Genomic DNA, 16,447 nt, shown 5'->3' with positions numbered 1-16,447 from the left:
ACAAAGAACCTAGAAAAGTAAAAAAGAGAAAAAAACAGTGTTGTAAGACATTTAGTACCTAATTTTAAGACTTCCTCTAAAGCTACAGTAATCAAGGCAGTGTTGGTGTAAGGAAAGACATATAGATCATTGGAATAAAACAGAGAATCTAGAAATAGAACCATACATATATGGTCCACTGAGTTTTGAATGATTGTTTAACATTAACATTTTATAGAACATAAACTCCATTCAAGAGCAGAGGAAAAGATAGTGTTTTCAGCAAATGGCACTAGAACACCTCGTATCCGTATATAAAAAAATTAACCTCAACCCTTTATTTCCATACATAAAAATAACTTGAAAGGATCTATGAACCTAAATATGAAAGCCTAAAAGTATAAAACTTTAAGAAGAAATTATAAGGGAAAATGTTTATGAATTTAGGGTAGGCAAGAATTTCCTACGATATAAAGAACATAATGTATAAAAGAAAAAAATTGATAAATGAGATTCCATCAAAATTTAGAACTTTAAATGACATCATTAAGAAAATGAAAAGTAATCCTTAGACAGGCCATATTTATAATGCATATAATCTATGATCAGAACATATAAAGAACTCTTGCAGCTCATTAATAGACAACCCAATTAAAAAGTAGACACAAGAAGATGATAAATAGCCAGTACAGCACAAGGAAAGGTGCGCAACACTAGAATCAGACAATACAATAACAGTACAATAACAAGATTGAATTATACACTCATTAGGGAGATGAAGTTCATGACTTTTTCTTTTTGTTGGATTCTCCCCCTTTACATTTAATTTCTTGTCACACTCGATGGATTCATTCTGCTGTGCTTCTAGGGTTATGATCCTCATTGTCTGTTCCTAGGATATTGTCTAAAATTTTTTGGAGTGCTGGTTTGGTATTCATGAAGTTCATGAGGTGCTCTTTGTCATGAAAGTATCTTATTTCTCCATCAATTTGGAAAGATAGTTTTGCAGGATACATCAATCTGGGTTGGAGGCTGTTTTCCTTTAGGGCTTGAAATACATCACTCCAAGCTCTTCTTGCCTTGAGGGTTTGCATTGAGAAGTCTGCTGTGATTCTGATGGGCTTTCCTTTGTATGTGGTTTGTTTCTTTTCTCTCACTGCCTGTAGAACTTTGTTCTTCTGTTGGGTTTCTGGAATCTAACAATTATATGCCTATGTGTAGATTTCTTTGATCAAGGCTCGTTGGAGTCCTATATGCCTCACTTATCTGTATGTCAAGTTCCTTTCCCCTGCTTGGGAAGTTTTCTGCCATTACTTCTGTGAACAGTTTTTTTTTATGTCATCTGCACTTTCTCCTGCTTCTTCGTTGACTCCAATCAGTCTTATGTTATTCTTCTTTGCATTGTCTAGCAGCTGCTGGATTGATTTCTTGTGATCCCTTACAATTTTAAAGAAATTTTTCTTTTCCTGGTCACTAATTGCAATCTTATCTTCTATATCTGAAATTCTGTCCTCACATTGGCTCATTCTGCTGTGTAGACTTTCAATGGAGTTTTTAATCGCCTGGAAATCTGTTTGTATCTGTTTTATGGATTCCATTTGTTTCCTATGTTGGGATTCCATCATGTTCCTCAGATCCTCTATTTTTTTTATCTGTGTCCTCTCTAGATTTATTAATCATGTCTTGTACTATGGGCACAATCTCTGCTGTTATCAGAGAAATTATTTCTGATTTCATTTTTTTGCAGATCCTCTCTGTTGCCAGTTCAGGGAGTCCAGGTGGTTGAGTATCAGAGTGTTCAATCTCATTTCCCTTTGGGGTTGCTGTAGATGATCTGGAAGTCTGTTTTTAAGACTCGTTCACGTGTCTTCTCATTTTGATGGTGGGGGGGGTGCTGTTGGTGCCTGCACGGCTCACCTCCTCTGGGCTGGGAGTGGTGGAAGGGCGGCCTGGAAGCCCCTACCTCTGCACTGGGCTATATGATAAATTGTTGTACATTATACCACCCAACCTCAGTGACCACTTAGACCAGCCTGGTCCTCTTACCATGTCTTTCCCAAACTGTCTTTCTCCTTTTACCAGTCTATCTTCATCCCCTTTCCCTGCCTGGTCTGTCCTTCTCTTCCCACCACCTGCCTTGCATTTGCCACCCCTTACGACTTGTTCCCCTCTTCTCCCGCATCCCTCCTTTTCGCCTGCCCCTCCACCTCAGCCTACTTACTCCCCAAGCTGCATGGACCCTGGGCCCAGATAGACATGCTCTCCTTCTGTAGGACATCTGGCCCAACCATCTCTTCACCAGGCCTGGTGATTCCCACACTTCACGGGTATTCAGTTCCTTGTCCGTGGGGCACCTGGCTGATTCTAGAGGGCCTAGGGATCTGATACCTGGCATCCTGGTGACCTGGTGAACATAGAGGATACGATGATCCATCTTCTTCAGTTAAGGGTCTTTTTCCTGCTATTGAGACCATGTCTTGGTTCTCTTGCTGCCTGAAAATCTAGTGCATACCTCCATTCCCATTCCTTCAAATATGAATAAGGACTTACTACTTTTATTTAAGGGACTGCATGGGGAGGAAAGCTTAGGGAAAATCACAGGTAGACTCTGAATTCTGATCATCCCTACAATGCTTAAGTCACAGACATTATGATACACGCAGGAATACAATAGGACACAAACAGGTACTGTAACCCTGCAGAGAGATTAGCCTGGAAGTGCATGGTAGCTTTCACCTGAGGATGCTGTGAATGCAGTTCTTTACTCACTTTCAGCCCGTTTCCCAATTTTACTTACTTCATTAAAAATAGTAACAAAACAAAAAACTCAAAACATTTTTATATGTGTGTAGGGGTGTTTTTTTGTTCTTGTTTGCTTGTTTGCTCATTTCAGTACTAAGGATTGAACCCAGGGTCTTTGCACCAAGCTACAAGCCCAGCCCTTCTTTCATTTTTTATTTTGAAACAGAGTCTCACTAAGTCACTAAGTTGCCCAGGCTGGGTTTGAACTTGGGATGCTTCTCCCTCAGCCTCCTGGAGTGCTGGGAGTATAGTTATGTGGCACCATGCCTGGTGTGTGTATTTTTATACAACATATGGTATTTGTGGGCTATAGTTTTAATTTTATGCATATTATGCCCTAGACTTAATTTTGTTACCTTTTCCCCACCAATCTATTTTTAAGATCTGTCTCCGTGCATACATGGCATCTGTGTTTCTAGTTTCTGACCTATATCCTTAAATGCCTCCTCCATATTATACACATCCATTTCCCCAGGGACAGAAGGACAGAAGGACACTTAGACCACCTCTCTACCACTATGAACAGTTCTGAATGAACCATGCTTACCCAGGCCTACGTTTGTTATTTTGGTACCAAGGATTGAATTCAGGACCTTTCGCTTGCAGGGCAGGCGGCAGAACCACTGAGCTAAATCCCTAGCCCCAGGCCTACTTTTGATACCACAGAGAGTTTTTGGTTTAAAGGCTGCTCCAGTCTAACCTCCCACCACTCACACCCAAGTGTCCTCATTGGGATGAGAAATCCTTCATTGTAGGTCAGTTCAGTAAATTGTCTGGGCATTGACATGCCTCGGAAGGGAAGGGATTTTATCAAACCCACAAAAGAACTTCTGGTTTTGCTGAGGTGAGATGGAGGTTTTCATAACTATTTTATATTTTAAAAATTCCCCTGGATTAAGCAGATGTTCTTACCAATCTATTGAAGTTTGAGGCAAACACACGCGCATACAAATCAAGACATAGACGCTCCACCTTACCGCCACAACAGCAAGCATTTGTTAATGGTTTTACATCAGGCTTTATTAATAAAGGAGTTGCTTGCTACACTTCCCTTGCAACCTCTACAACTCATTCTTAGAGTTAATACAATTACAGGTGTTGCTGTTACATGTCACTCCACAGTGCCCTGCACTTTCAGAAGTAGATGGGATTTTCAGCAAGTTTCTTTTCTTTAAAAAGGTTGCTCTTTCCCCACCCCTTATCCCTGGGGTTGGCCAGCCAGTCTTGAAGGGCACTTCCTTTGTAATTGTGCCCTGTTACCACTGGGCCTCTGGCCAAGCCATGGAAGATGCAGGACCAGTAAGGGTTGTCTAACCCCCAGAGAAACCATGGCTTGAATTTCCTGAGTAACCTTGTTCCAGGTGTACCACCTCATCGCTATCCTGCTGATAATCTGGAATAATCATCTTCTTGGCCATAAGAACTTTCCCACTTTGAGAATCCACCACCTGGAGAAGAGGGAGGGTTTCCAATAGTCCCATGAAAGCTGTGACCCTTTCAAATAAACCTTGCCCTGGAATTTACAAGGTAGCAGGGTTTAACAAGGGATAGTGGTCTCCTACACAAAAATAGGCATTTGATTTTCACACTATATTTTAAAACTAGAAGTTTTTAACTTTAGAATGGTTTTCTACAGAAAAATTATAAAGATGGTAGAGAGAATTCCCATGTACCCCTAAGTTTGCCCTGTTGCCAACATTTACATTAGTTATGATTGCTCTACATTTGTTAGAATTAGTGAACCAATAGTGATCAGCCAAACATTATTATTAATTAAAATCCATACTTGATTTCCTCAGTTTTGATGCAGTGCCCTTTCTTGCTATTTCAGGACTCCATCCAGAATACTACATTACATTTGGTTGTCTCTGTAGGCTCCTCTTGGCTGTGACAGTTTCTCAGACTTATCTTGATTTTTAAAAATAGATATTATGAGGTATGATTTGCACAAAATCAAATACACCCATTTTAAGGTGCAGTCTGATGCATTTTGGTAAATGTATCCCCTGTACCCAACACCACAATCCAGATACAGAACATTTCCACCAGTCCCACAATTCCTTTGTGATGCTTTATAGTTAATACCACCACCCACCCTAAATCCACAGGCAACACTAATTGATATTTTGTCCGTATAGATTAAGCTTGCATGTTCTAGAATTTCATTTAATGGTGTTTACCCTTTGATTTCTTTCAGTGTACTGTTTTTGTGATTCATCTGTGCTGTCATGTATTGCCGGAAGTGTTGAGTTGAGTGGTGTTCAGTTGTACTCATATGCTACAGACTTTTTTTCCCATTGCACCCAGAAGTAGATATGACACTTATGGAAATGTTGCCTCTCAACTCCCAATCTACCCTTCATTACTTGCTCTGTGGTAGATAGCATAGCCCCTTTAGTTTCGCCTGAGAGAACAGAGTTAAATAAACTGTGCCAGTAGATGGCGTTAGAGGGCCATTGCACGCGGAAGGATCTTCTTTTCCTGGTTCTATTGTGCTCTTATTTAGTTTTCTTTTTCCTACTGTCCTGTACCCACACGAGTGTTGACATGCATTAGCGGTCTGCCCCAGATGTCCGTCCCCATCACATTATGCCTCTGAGCGCCCAGCCCTAGCTCAGGCCCAAGTTGGTACAGCCCTCCCAGTGAGGACTCTGTTCACTTACGGCCTTGAACTGTCCAGATAGTGGGTAGGCCCTGAGGCCTTAACTCCCACTGTGTGTCAACCGCCAGCTTCCCCTGACCAGTTTCCTCCAGGGTTGCGTTCAGGGGCCCTTCAGACATGGATGCCAGGCCTCCCAGGCCTTGCATCGTTCTGCCTGCAAGTAGCTTCCTGATTCTCCGGCTCTTCTGTGTACTGCCTGCCAGCCTGGACCCGCCTGGACCCACAGTGTGTTTCCCACTCACCTGGAGACCCTGGACCAGTTCTAGCCTGGGCAACCCAGCGTGCTTTTTCCCATTACGTGGCACGTTTCTAACAAGACTTGAATTCAGCTTTGAGGAGAAGGTCCCTTCCAGTTGTTCCTACTTTGGGAATTCTCCCTGAGCTTTAGAATAGTCTTGAGAGTTCTTATGTCTTTATAGCTACTACTGTGCTAATCATTTTATATGTTAAAAATTCCTTGTTCAAATAACTGTGTGGTTTCAATATTCAGATGCAACTCTAACAGACACATTAGATTTTTGTATTGTTTCTCATTTGGGTCTAAAATGAAGGGAGCTGCCATGAACAGTATTAGCTTTATGTGGACATGTATTGTCATCTTTCCTGATAAGTAACCAGGAGTGGAATTGCTGGGTCTTGTCATGTGTGTTTACCATTATGAGAAATTGTCCAACTGTTTTCCAAAATAGTTGTACCATTTTATATCTCTATTGAAAATGCTATTCCACGTGACATCAATGCTTGATAGTTACTCATTACGTTGGGGCAGTCTAGTGGGTATGTACTGTAGTTCTTGATGATGGATAGTGATAAAAATCTTCTCATGTGCTTGTTGATAATTTTGTATATTTGCTTTGTAACATGTCCAAACCTTTTGCACATTTTTATTTCATTTGCCCTATTAAATTGTCATCTTCTTATGAGTCTTAATGGTGTCTTTCAAAAAGAGAAGAAGTTTTAATTTTTATGAAATTCAATTCATCTTTATACTTTTATTTTAGGGTTAGTGACTTTTATATCCTAAAGTATTATAGTCTATTTAAAGTTGTAAAGATTTTAGGTCTGTGATCAACTTTGAGTTTTCTTTTCTTTTTTTTCTTTCAGTATTGAGGATTGAACCCAAGGCCTTAGCACTGAGTTACGTCCCCAGTCCTTTTTAATTCTTTATTTTGAAAGTCTTGATTCCCTATGATGAGTGTTATCATTATGTATATCTAAAATATACCAATAAATGTTTTGCTTAAAAAATAAAAATTTAAAAAGAGAGCCTTGCTAAGTCACTGAGTTGCCAAGCCAAGCTTGAATTTGTGACCCTTCTGCCTCTGCCTCCCAGAACGCTGAGATTACAAGCATGAGTCACAACATCTGGCTTGAGTTAATTTTTCTACATAGTGTGACGTAAGGATCAATGTTCATATCTTTCCATTCAAATACAAGTATCTTCGGGGAATTGGTTCCAGGAATCCCTATGGATACCAAAATCTGAAGATGCTGAAGTCTCTTATATAAAGTTGTGTAGTATTTCCATATAACCAACACACACCCTAAATCAGCTCTGGATTACTTATTATACCTAATAAAATGTAAATGTTATTTAAATAGTTGTTATACTGTATTATTTAGAGAATGACAAAGGGGAAGTCTGTACATGTTTAATGCAGGTGTAAATATTTTTGAAAAATATTTTCAACCCATGTTTGGTTACATCTGGATGCAGAACATGCAGGTTTAGAGGGCCAACTGTGCACAGTTGGCAGCACCATTTGTTGAAAAAAAATCGTTGAATGATTTTGATGTCTGTCAGAATTCAAATGATCATGTGTATGTCTATTTTTTTTGTTTTGTTTTTTGGGGTTTTTTGGTACCCAGGATCAAACTTGGGACCTTGCGTTTGACAGGCAGGTGGTGAAACCACTGAGCTAAATCCCCAGCCCTGTATGTCTATTTTTATAGTATGTTCTATTCCAGTACCCCATTTACTTTATAGTAAATCTTGTGACCAGGTAGCCTATGTCTTCCAACTTCATTCTTATTTTTCAAAATTCTTTAATTACTCAAGGTTCGTTGCGTTTCTAAGTAACCTTTAGTATCAGCGTGTCAATTTCTACAAAATTTCTTGTATGATTTTTGTTGAAAGTACAATAAATCTAGAGGAATTGACATCTTGATAATATTTCGTCTTTCAATCCATGGACATGGTATAAACTCTCCATATATTTAGATATTCTTTACTTTCTCTCAACAGTGTTTTATATTATTCAGCATATAGGTCTTATGTTTTGTCAAATTTATCCCTCAAATTTTCATGTTTTTACATGCACTTGTAAATAATCTTGTTTTTCATTTGTTTGTTTTATGTAGGTTTTTGTTTTTGTTTTGTTATTTTGAGACACGGTCTCACTATGCAGTTCAGGCTGGACTTGAATTGACTATGTAGCCCAGGCTGGCCTTGAACTCATGGCAATCCTCCTGCCTCAGCCTCCTGAGTGCTGGGATTACAGGCATGCACCACCATGCCTGGCAATAGTATTGTTTTAAACTTCATTTTCTAAAATTATTTTTGAAGTATATAGAAGTAAAATAGATGTTTGCATGTTGACTCCACATCCTGGGTCCTTGGGAAATTTATTAGTTCTAGGGTTTTTCTCCTTAGATTTTTCTATGTATAAAATCATACCATCTGTTAGTAAAGACAACTTCATTTCTTTTGTTCTAATCTATAGATATTTATCTTGTCTTGCTTAATTGACAAAGACTGTTGGTATAAGGTTGAATAGAAGAGAGCAGACATCCTTTTCTTATTCCTGATTTTAGGGGGAAAGTGTCCACCGATTTTCACCATTGTGTATGTTAACCTTAAGTTTTTCATATATGCACTTTATGAAGCTAACGAAGTTCTCTTTTATTCCTAATTTTCTGAAACTTTTAAAATCATAACGGAATATGGAATTTGGTCAAATTCTTTTTATGCATCTTTTGAGATGATTATATGGTTTTCTCTTTGTTTGCACTGTTCTATTATTCTTCTTTTTCTTCTTTTCCCACCATCTTTTGGATTGTGTATTTTTAGTATTGTACCTTATCTCTATTGCATGTTTATCTAATTTCTATGTTTTACTATTTTCTTTAATTTTTAGTGTTTACTCAAGCATCTTTAATCACAATCTGCCTTCTAACGATAGCCCTTCAAGATAATGTAAACAGCTTACATAATATACTTCCATCTTCCCCACCTATTCTCTGGGCAATGATTGTCATATACTTTGCTTCCATATAAGTTTTTTTAATCCCCCTTACATAAGTTTTATGTGCCATAGTTTTTGTTTTGTTTTGTGTGTTTGTTTTCTTTGAGACAGGGTCTCACTCTGTAGAGTTCAGGCTGGCCTTGAACTCACTATGTAGCCCAAGCTGGCCTTGAACTCATGGCAATCCTCCTGCCTCAGCCTCCTGAGTACTGGGATCACAGGTATGTGCCACCATGGCTGGCTTCTTTTTTTTTATGTGCCATAATTTTAAATGATTATTAATTTTAGCTTAAATAGATATAAGAAATTAACCAAGAAGTATTTCATATTCATACATTTATTTCTGGTGCTCTCTACTATTTGTATAGATCTTAATTTCCATTTGGTATCTTTTTCCTTCAGGCTGAATAATTTAATATTTCTTGAAGTACAAAATTAGTGGTCACACATTCTCTCAATTCAACCCCAGCACTAACTAATCTACTTTTTGCTTCTCTATATTTGCCTTTTATGGACATTTCATATAAATAGAATCATACAATGTGTGATTTCTGTGAGTGACTGGCTTCTTTCATTGAGTATAATGTTTTTGAGGCCATTCACGATATAGCATCTATTAGTACTGCTTACCTTTGTATTGCTAAATAATATTACATTGTATGGACATGCCACAGATTTATTGACCCATTTATCTGTAGATATTTGGATTGTTTCCACTTTCTGTGGTATAAGGTTTTGTGTGGATATATTGTTTCAACTACCTTTTGTGTACACGTAGAATTGCTAGGTCTAGTGGTAACTGTATGTTTAAGCTCTTGAGGAACTGCTTAACTGGTTTCCATAGTGGCTGCATCCTTTTACATTTCCAGACGATTTCAATTGCTCTACCAGTTTCTGCCACTACTTTTTTGTTTTGTTTTGGGTACCAGGGATCGAACTCGGGACCTTGCACTTGTGAGGCAGGCAGCAGAACCCCTGAGCTAAATCCCCAGCTGTACAAAAGAGTTTTATCTCTTCTCTCTTAATCTTTATATCTTTTTTCTTTCTTATAGCATTGTACAGGATTTTCAAAACTATGTAAATGGTTGCAGTGATTGTGGGCCTCCTTGTACTAATCTTTTTTGTGTGTGTGGTACCAGGGATCAAACTCAGGTCCTTGCACTTGTGAGGCAGGTGGCAGCACCGAGCTAAATCCCCCGTCCAGCCTTGTACTAATCTTAAGGAGAACGTGTTTTGCCATAATATTTGCTGTAGGTTTTGGGGTATATAACCTTTATCAAATTAAGAAAGTTACATTCTGTTTGCTGAGTTTTTATCATGAGGCAAGAAGGGCAAAGGGTGCTCTAAGGGTCAGTGATTGTTGTAGTTCACAGCAATAGAGATCAACTGCTAATGTTTACTGCTAATATTAGACGTGGCTGAAGTTAGTGAGACTGACTCAGCCACATTCCTGAGCAGAGCCTTCCCCCATCCTAACTTTCCCTCTACTTGGGCACTCCTTGTAGTGCCTATGGGACTAGGGCCAGTAAGCAGGGGTCCTGGGAGGCAGAGCTGGGAAGCTACTTGGACCAGCCTGGTTTTACAGCACTAGAACCCTACTTGGAAACCTGTTTTCTCTGTCCTAAAATTAAGAACTGTCTTCAGAAAGAAACACAACCAATTTCAAATGGACTTTAATCGTTTTTTGTTTTTTTTTTGCTGCCCAAATACTGTACATGCAGAAGCCATGTGAAGAATATTCTCCTTAAGGGAATTGGCAAGAACATTGTATAAAACAGCCGGCAGTCCCTCCCAGCTGTCCACCTGCCACCCAGGAACCACAGTTTGGAAAGATGCTGCACATAGAAAATGCAGAGAGCACAGATAAAAAAGGCTAATTGCTTCTTATCTAAACAGTGTGCTTGTCAGTCCCTAACTGCTATCTCTCTTTTTGCAAGATGCATTTGGAAATTCTAAAAAAAGGGGTTCCTGCTTTCTGTGAGTTTACATACTAAAGGAGTTGACAGAACTCTCAGCCCTGCTTTCTCTAAGGAAGCAGCCACTGCTTTCTGAGATGATGTCTGGTTAAAGACATTCTGGAAGGAGGAGTGGTTTTAAAAAGCAAAATACTTGGAAGGGAAATCAGTTCCCTCTCTCCTCCCACTGAGAGCATTTCCTTTAAAATTCTCAGATCTTCCAACTCTTCCCATTGTTGTCATGTAGAAGCGGAAACAAGGGACAACCCAGCCTCATCTCCTGGTGGGGACACAGACCCTACTCAGGATGCAGCTGAGGTTGTGACATCACATCAGCACCTTGAAAAGTGTCCTTTGTAGACAACCTTTAATTATTTCTCATCATGATGCAAGAGTAAAATGGAGAGAAAACGATGAAGAGGTGAAAGCAGAGTCTGTTAGGGTTCCCAGAGTTGTTAGAGGCAGCATCTGGGTGTGGGTCAGATAAGGACCTTCACCTTGCTTGGGCACCAGGGGCTGGATGAAACCAGCCTGGGGAACCGTGTGCCAGGTGCACCCAGCTCATACCTCTCAGCAGCTCCAGATCAGACTTCAAAAACCTGGAGGCAACCATGGAGCAACTAGCTAATGCTCTGATTTTGCAGATGAGGAAGCTGAGGCCCAGAAAAGAGAGGAGTCTTGTACAAGATCACAGTTTCTGGCAAAATGGTATAGAGCAGCCATCCTTGTCCAGGTCATTGGCTAAGGGGGCAGATGCTCAGTTGCCCCTGGAATTCCCAGGCCCCTTTTCTGTTATCCAAGTGGTCTGGAATCCAGTCCAAGGGACCCTTCCCAGCATCAGTGTGAACTCCTTGGGAGGCCCAAGGCCCTATCCTTACTGGCCAGGTTTCCAGCCACAGCCCTGGAAAGTTTCTCCAAAGCATTTAGCACTCATGCTTCTCAAAGAGCACCTTTCCAAGCCAGTCTAGGCCCCTGGGAGAGAATGCAAGTTTCTTTCACTCATGTGGCTTCCTGCACAGGCACAGCCATGCTGGGCCTGCAGAAGCCCAAGCTTGGGTTGGGGGTGGGGGAAGTTGCTTTGCTACATGGAAAGATTAAGCCCTTTGTCAGAGAACAAGGTCCCACCCTTGGGCTTTCCAACATCTGAGCTGCATTTGTGCAGCTCCACCAGCAGAGTTGGTGCCCAAGGAGGCCAAGTTGCTCTCTTTGGCATCACTGACATTGCTCTGAGATGCTCAGGCACTCTTTCAAAATAACCCTTTCCAAGGCAGACCAGGCCAGCCCCACCACTATCAGGCTGCTTCTGATTGTATGGGGTTCCCCTGCTCTTCCAACATGATTGTTTTTGCTTTGTCCCAGTCTCCTCTGATGTGGATGAGAAGCAGACTGGAGGGAGAAGGCAGGGATGAGTCTACATTTTCATCTCTTCCCTGATCATCCAGTGAAAGACAATCCAGTAGAGGGAGCAGCATTTTAAAGAACCTCTGTGTATGTCAGGACATTGGAGAAGACAACTGTGAGGAGGAAGAGAAAGGTAGGAGGAGGCAGGGAAGCAGGCCTCTTTTCCACCTCCTGGCAGCCACCGCAGAAATACTGCCAGACAACCTTCTGGCTCTGGACAAAATGCCACCTTTCCCCTCACAGGTGGAGAGCAACTCATCTACAACATCAGGCAAAGGCAGCAGTTTCTTGCCCAGAGTTTGCACAGTGCTGGAAGCAATCAGAGAAACACAGAAGAGCAGCCTTACTAAGGCCCTGCTGCTTTCTGGGTCAAGGGTGATGGGGAATGTGAGGTATCAGGAGCTCTAGAGCCCCAGGGGAAGAGGAGCTCGGCACCCTCTGGGCAGCAGGGCTTGGAGCAGGGCCCTAGGATGCACGTCAGAGCTCCTTAATGCAGTCTAGGCTTGTGCTACATTTCATTTCCAAAGAAGCGTCCTTGAGGCTCTATTGTCTTTAAAAAATAGAGGCTTTTGCTCTCCTCGAGGCTGGCAGTAAAGGAGAGTCCCCTCGTATTTCCCTGGTGGGAGTCAAGCCTCTGGGAGAGCTGGCTTGACCTCAGTGTTCCGGCTGGCAGTGGTTCCAAGAGTGAGCAGCAGTGTGGGGCCCTCTCTCTGGAGCTCTCCTCCATTCGGTCTCAGCCCCATGAAATGCTGGCATCGCAGGGGACCTGCAGGATCCCAAGAGCCTCTCAAGTGCTCCTTTCCTAGTAGAACTGGGTGGCAGAGAGACTGGATGGGGAGTACTTTCAAAGATGGTTCAAATCCCCCTTGTCAAACCAAGGCTTGACCCATTTTCTGGAGCCTGCTTCATACTAAGGGCTCATCGCAGACTTCCCTGCAGGGACGGAGTCTATGAAGAAAGTGGGACAGACTGAGCTGAGCAGAAATGTGAAGACAGATGCTCTGAATCATCCATCACTGTGCCTACCCACAGTCCAGCATCACTGTAGGCCACTTCTGCCTCTCCCACATCACCAATGGATCCTGCCTGCCCGGAGGAGACAGCATGACAAAGAGCCCTGTGCTGGTACCATCACTAGCTTTCATCTGGGGTAAGGGGCATCTGACTTAGCCCCACGGTAAGGAGACTCCGGAGGATCATGTTCCTTCCTTCCCAGCACCCCCTCCCGGTCCAGAGGAGGTCAGAGTCAACTTGTGCACACCTTTCTTCTGGGACAGCTCCAGAGTGGCTTCTCAGCAAGCCTTGCACCCAGGATTCCGAGAAACAGACCCTTAAATCCAGCCACACTCTATCATACACACAGGGCAACCTCACACAACCTCACCCTTGTGGGGAAGGGAATCTACACTAATAACTTATTTAGTGCAAAGGGTTAAAAAGAATAATTCCCCAAAGCCAATTTGCAGGGAATTACCTCCCATTAAGAGGTGGAACAACTGGGCCTGAGATTTATCTCAGTGGTTCCACCACCTGCCTCTCAAGCCCAAGGTCCCGAGTTCGATCCCCAGAACCAAAAAAAAAAGGTGGAACAACCAAGTGGCCCGACTCCCAGGCAGTTTCCGCAGCTGAGGACTGGAGGCAGGTCAGCCTGAGTTTCCAGCACATCAGGCCCCTCCCCTGACTAGAACTTTCCCTGTGCTGACCCCAGGCATAAGGGCATGATGGCCCAAGTCTACACAGGGCAGCCTTCCTGCTAGCAGCTCCCACCTTCTCCCAGGGCCTCCCTGGAACCTTGGGGCATGCGGGTGCTGACAGCCCCATTTCCTGAGGGTGACTCAGTGCCACATGAGCAAGTCTATGCTATCTGTGGATCACTAATACTCCCCCCACTCCAGAAGGTGTATTTTCAGTCCATCCAGAAGGCAACTGCCATAGAGGTAAGCACACCACAAAGAAGAGAGAAAAACACCCTTTTACAAGTGAGTTTCCTCCCTGTACTGTATTTCCCCCACTACGTTAAAGAGTTCAGATCCCTTTGCCCATTTTTAGAACCATGGGAAACATATACATTTTCTAGCAGGAGTGGGGAGAGCACTTTTGCCCAAAGAGGAAACTGGCTGGCCACCTCCTCACCCTCCTCCGTGAATACAGTGGCTCTCTTCTCTGAAAATGCAAGATTGCAGGCTCAGCCTGGAGACAGGAACTGCTGTGCATTTCCCTCCTGCCCTTACCCACTTTTGTCATGGTAGGACCAATGGGTCCTGGCTTCTTCCCCTCATTCCCTTGCGAGAGAGGTCACAGGACTCTGGCTTCCACCCAGGGAGGGTCCTTGCCAGACAAGGAAGCCCTTTGAACTGAGATGGCCGTTCCTCCTCTAGCTTCAGTATGAGTGAAATCTCAGCACTCAGGCCTGAATCCCCTCCACTGCAACCTCAGTAGCTCTCTCTGGCCCAAGTGCATGGGCAAAAGGTATACCAGCACTTGGGGGCAGTGGCTGAGGAGGAGGCAGAAAGACAGCCTTTCCCATACCCTGGCCCTGCCAGCTACCTACTTCCTCCCGACCAGCCATGAACCCAGGGCAACTCTGTCCATCTCCTGGGCAGCCTCTTACCCTTCACCCTAGAGCTGAGGAGGGAGAAGGACAGATGTGGCATTCCTGAGCCAGACATCAGGGTTCCCAGCAGACATCTCCCAGGGTCCAGTCCAGGCATTAATTCTCACAGCAGGGCCTAGCAGTCAACTCAGGGTCCGCGTGGCTGGGAGAAGCCTGAGACAAGGACAGGAAATAAGCAGAGGCAGGTGGAGTGCCCAGAGTAGGCCACTTCCCAGAGGGCAGTGGGAGCACATGAGAAGGCAGGGAAGCTCAGAGGGGAAAGTATTGCTTAAACAGAGCTGGTGACTGTGGCAGACCAGAGTCCAGAGCCAGGCTGCCCACGGAGCCAGGAGGCTGAAGCCCAAGTGTATCTGAACTCCAGACAGGGACTCTGGTCTAGAAATGAGCCCCCAGTGAACAGCTTCATGCAGCTAATTCCCAAAGTCAGACAGGATTTTCAACAGTCAGCCTCAGCCCTCCTTATTCTAGCAAACAGCCCTACCCTCAGCACCTCTTACCAAGCCATATGCCCCTAAGGAGGAGCCCAGAGAGGGACGGGCCACTCTCAGGGCCTGGCGAAGGCTGTCTGGTTTGCCAGGCGACATCTCCATAGATCTCCTGGGCCCACCAGGAGAGCTCCTTTGGCATGTCAGAGCAGAGGAGGCTAGAAGGGAGAAAGGAGGTGACAAAGACAAGGGAGCACCTGGCCTTCATGCTGGGCTATCTGGCCTGTACCCGTGGGAACTAAGACCTCCTCGTGTGCTTGCCTGTAGGAAGGAGGTGTGTCTAGCCCAGAGATAAAGCCATCTCAAAGGCCTCTGCTCCCGGGCATCCTCAGCCTCCCCTTGGTCCCTGGCCAGGGTGCTAGATGACTGCTACATGCTGCAAGATGTGTTCAGTGGGGAGAGCTGCTGGGGCAGCTGGAATGGGGGTGTGGGGGCTCCCAGAGGGGCATAGTTGTGGCCAGCTGCAGTGGATGCTACATTCCTCAAAAAGAGCAGCAATGCTGGGAGAGGCAAAGGGTGATACAAAAGACAAGACAGAAAACCAAGCTGAGACCACCAAGAGGCACAGGTGGGGAACACACAGGCTCTGCCCCAGGCAGGGGACCAGGAAGGATCAACCAACCAGCGGCCCCATCTCCCACTTCCACCCCTGGAGACTCCTTGGAGTGAGTTGTGTCCACACAACACTCCTCTTTTCAGTGTGATCCAGAGAGACATGTGGTCACCAGGACTGACTGTACCCAGAGAAACAAACAGATATAATGTGGGGACACACATACACACACACACACACACACACACACACACACACACACACACACACAGAGAAACTACAGTCTCCACTGCCAGCTGGGACAAGCCCAGTAGCCAACAGACATGCAGCAGGGTGAAGGGTCCAGAAAGACGCGGAGACTATGTACAGGGGGAAGGTGGGGACCAATAGGCCCCCTGACCACGCCACCACCCAGCCTCTGGTCCTGAGTGAGGTCCTTAGGAGCATGAGGGGCTGGTGGCACTCTCCAGGGAGGACTGGGATAGGCGCCTGGTGAGGGATCCGAGCGTGGAGTCTGCCACAGAGGAGGTGGGGAAGAGTTTGTACCACCCGGTGACCACGGCGCTCAGGTCCAGCTCGTCCAGCATGATCTGGGCCATGCCCATGAAGCACTTGTGATCCATGCGACCATAGTCTCCCCAGACGATCACCTGTCAGCGGGGAGGAAGAGTGAAGAGCTGAGCTGCATCCTCAGCTCACGGGCTGGGCAGTGGGCCCAGGAACCTGTAAGTTTTGCCGGGGATAGGGTAGA

The 16,447-nt window shown here is 44.1% G+C and overlaps 1 protein-coding gene across 7 annotated transcripts in view; it reads right to left on the bottom strand.

Moving 5' to 3' along the window:
• Nucleotides 1-10,345: 10,345 nt before the first annotated feature.
• Rims3 (regulating synaptic membrane exocytosis 3) overlaps nt 10,346-16,447 on the bottom strand; it is a 39,069-nt gene continuing 32,967 nt past the window's right edge. For 2 of the 7 annotated variants that reach the window (XM_013068193.3, XM_004871783.4), the window contains one exon: nt 10,346-16,346. In XM_013068193.3, coding sequence (XP_012923647.1) covers nt 16,134-16,346 — 213 coding nt within the window. In that variant the 3' untranslated portion in view covers nt 10,346-16,133. The remainder of the gene's footprint in view (nt 16,347-16,447) is intronic. The other 5 variants (XR_002391507.2, XR_015452720.1, XR_001182787.3 and 2 more) reach the window with 5 other exon arrangements.

The sequence above is a fragment of the Heterocephalus glaber genome, unplaced genomic scaffold (genome assembly GCF_053883595.1).
Source record: "Heterocephalus glaber isolate CG9 unplaced genomic scaffold, H.glaber_assembly_v1.0 deba00001452, whole genome shotgun sequence".
Classification (NCBI taxonomy): Eukaryota; Metazoa; Chordata; class Mammalia; order Rodentia; family Bathyergidae; genus Heterocephalus; species Heterocephalus glaber.
The sequence above is the reverse complement of the archived record's forward strand: the minus strand, read 5'-3'. Positions and strand labels throughout refer to the sequence as shown.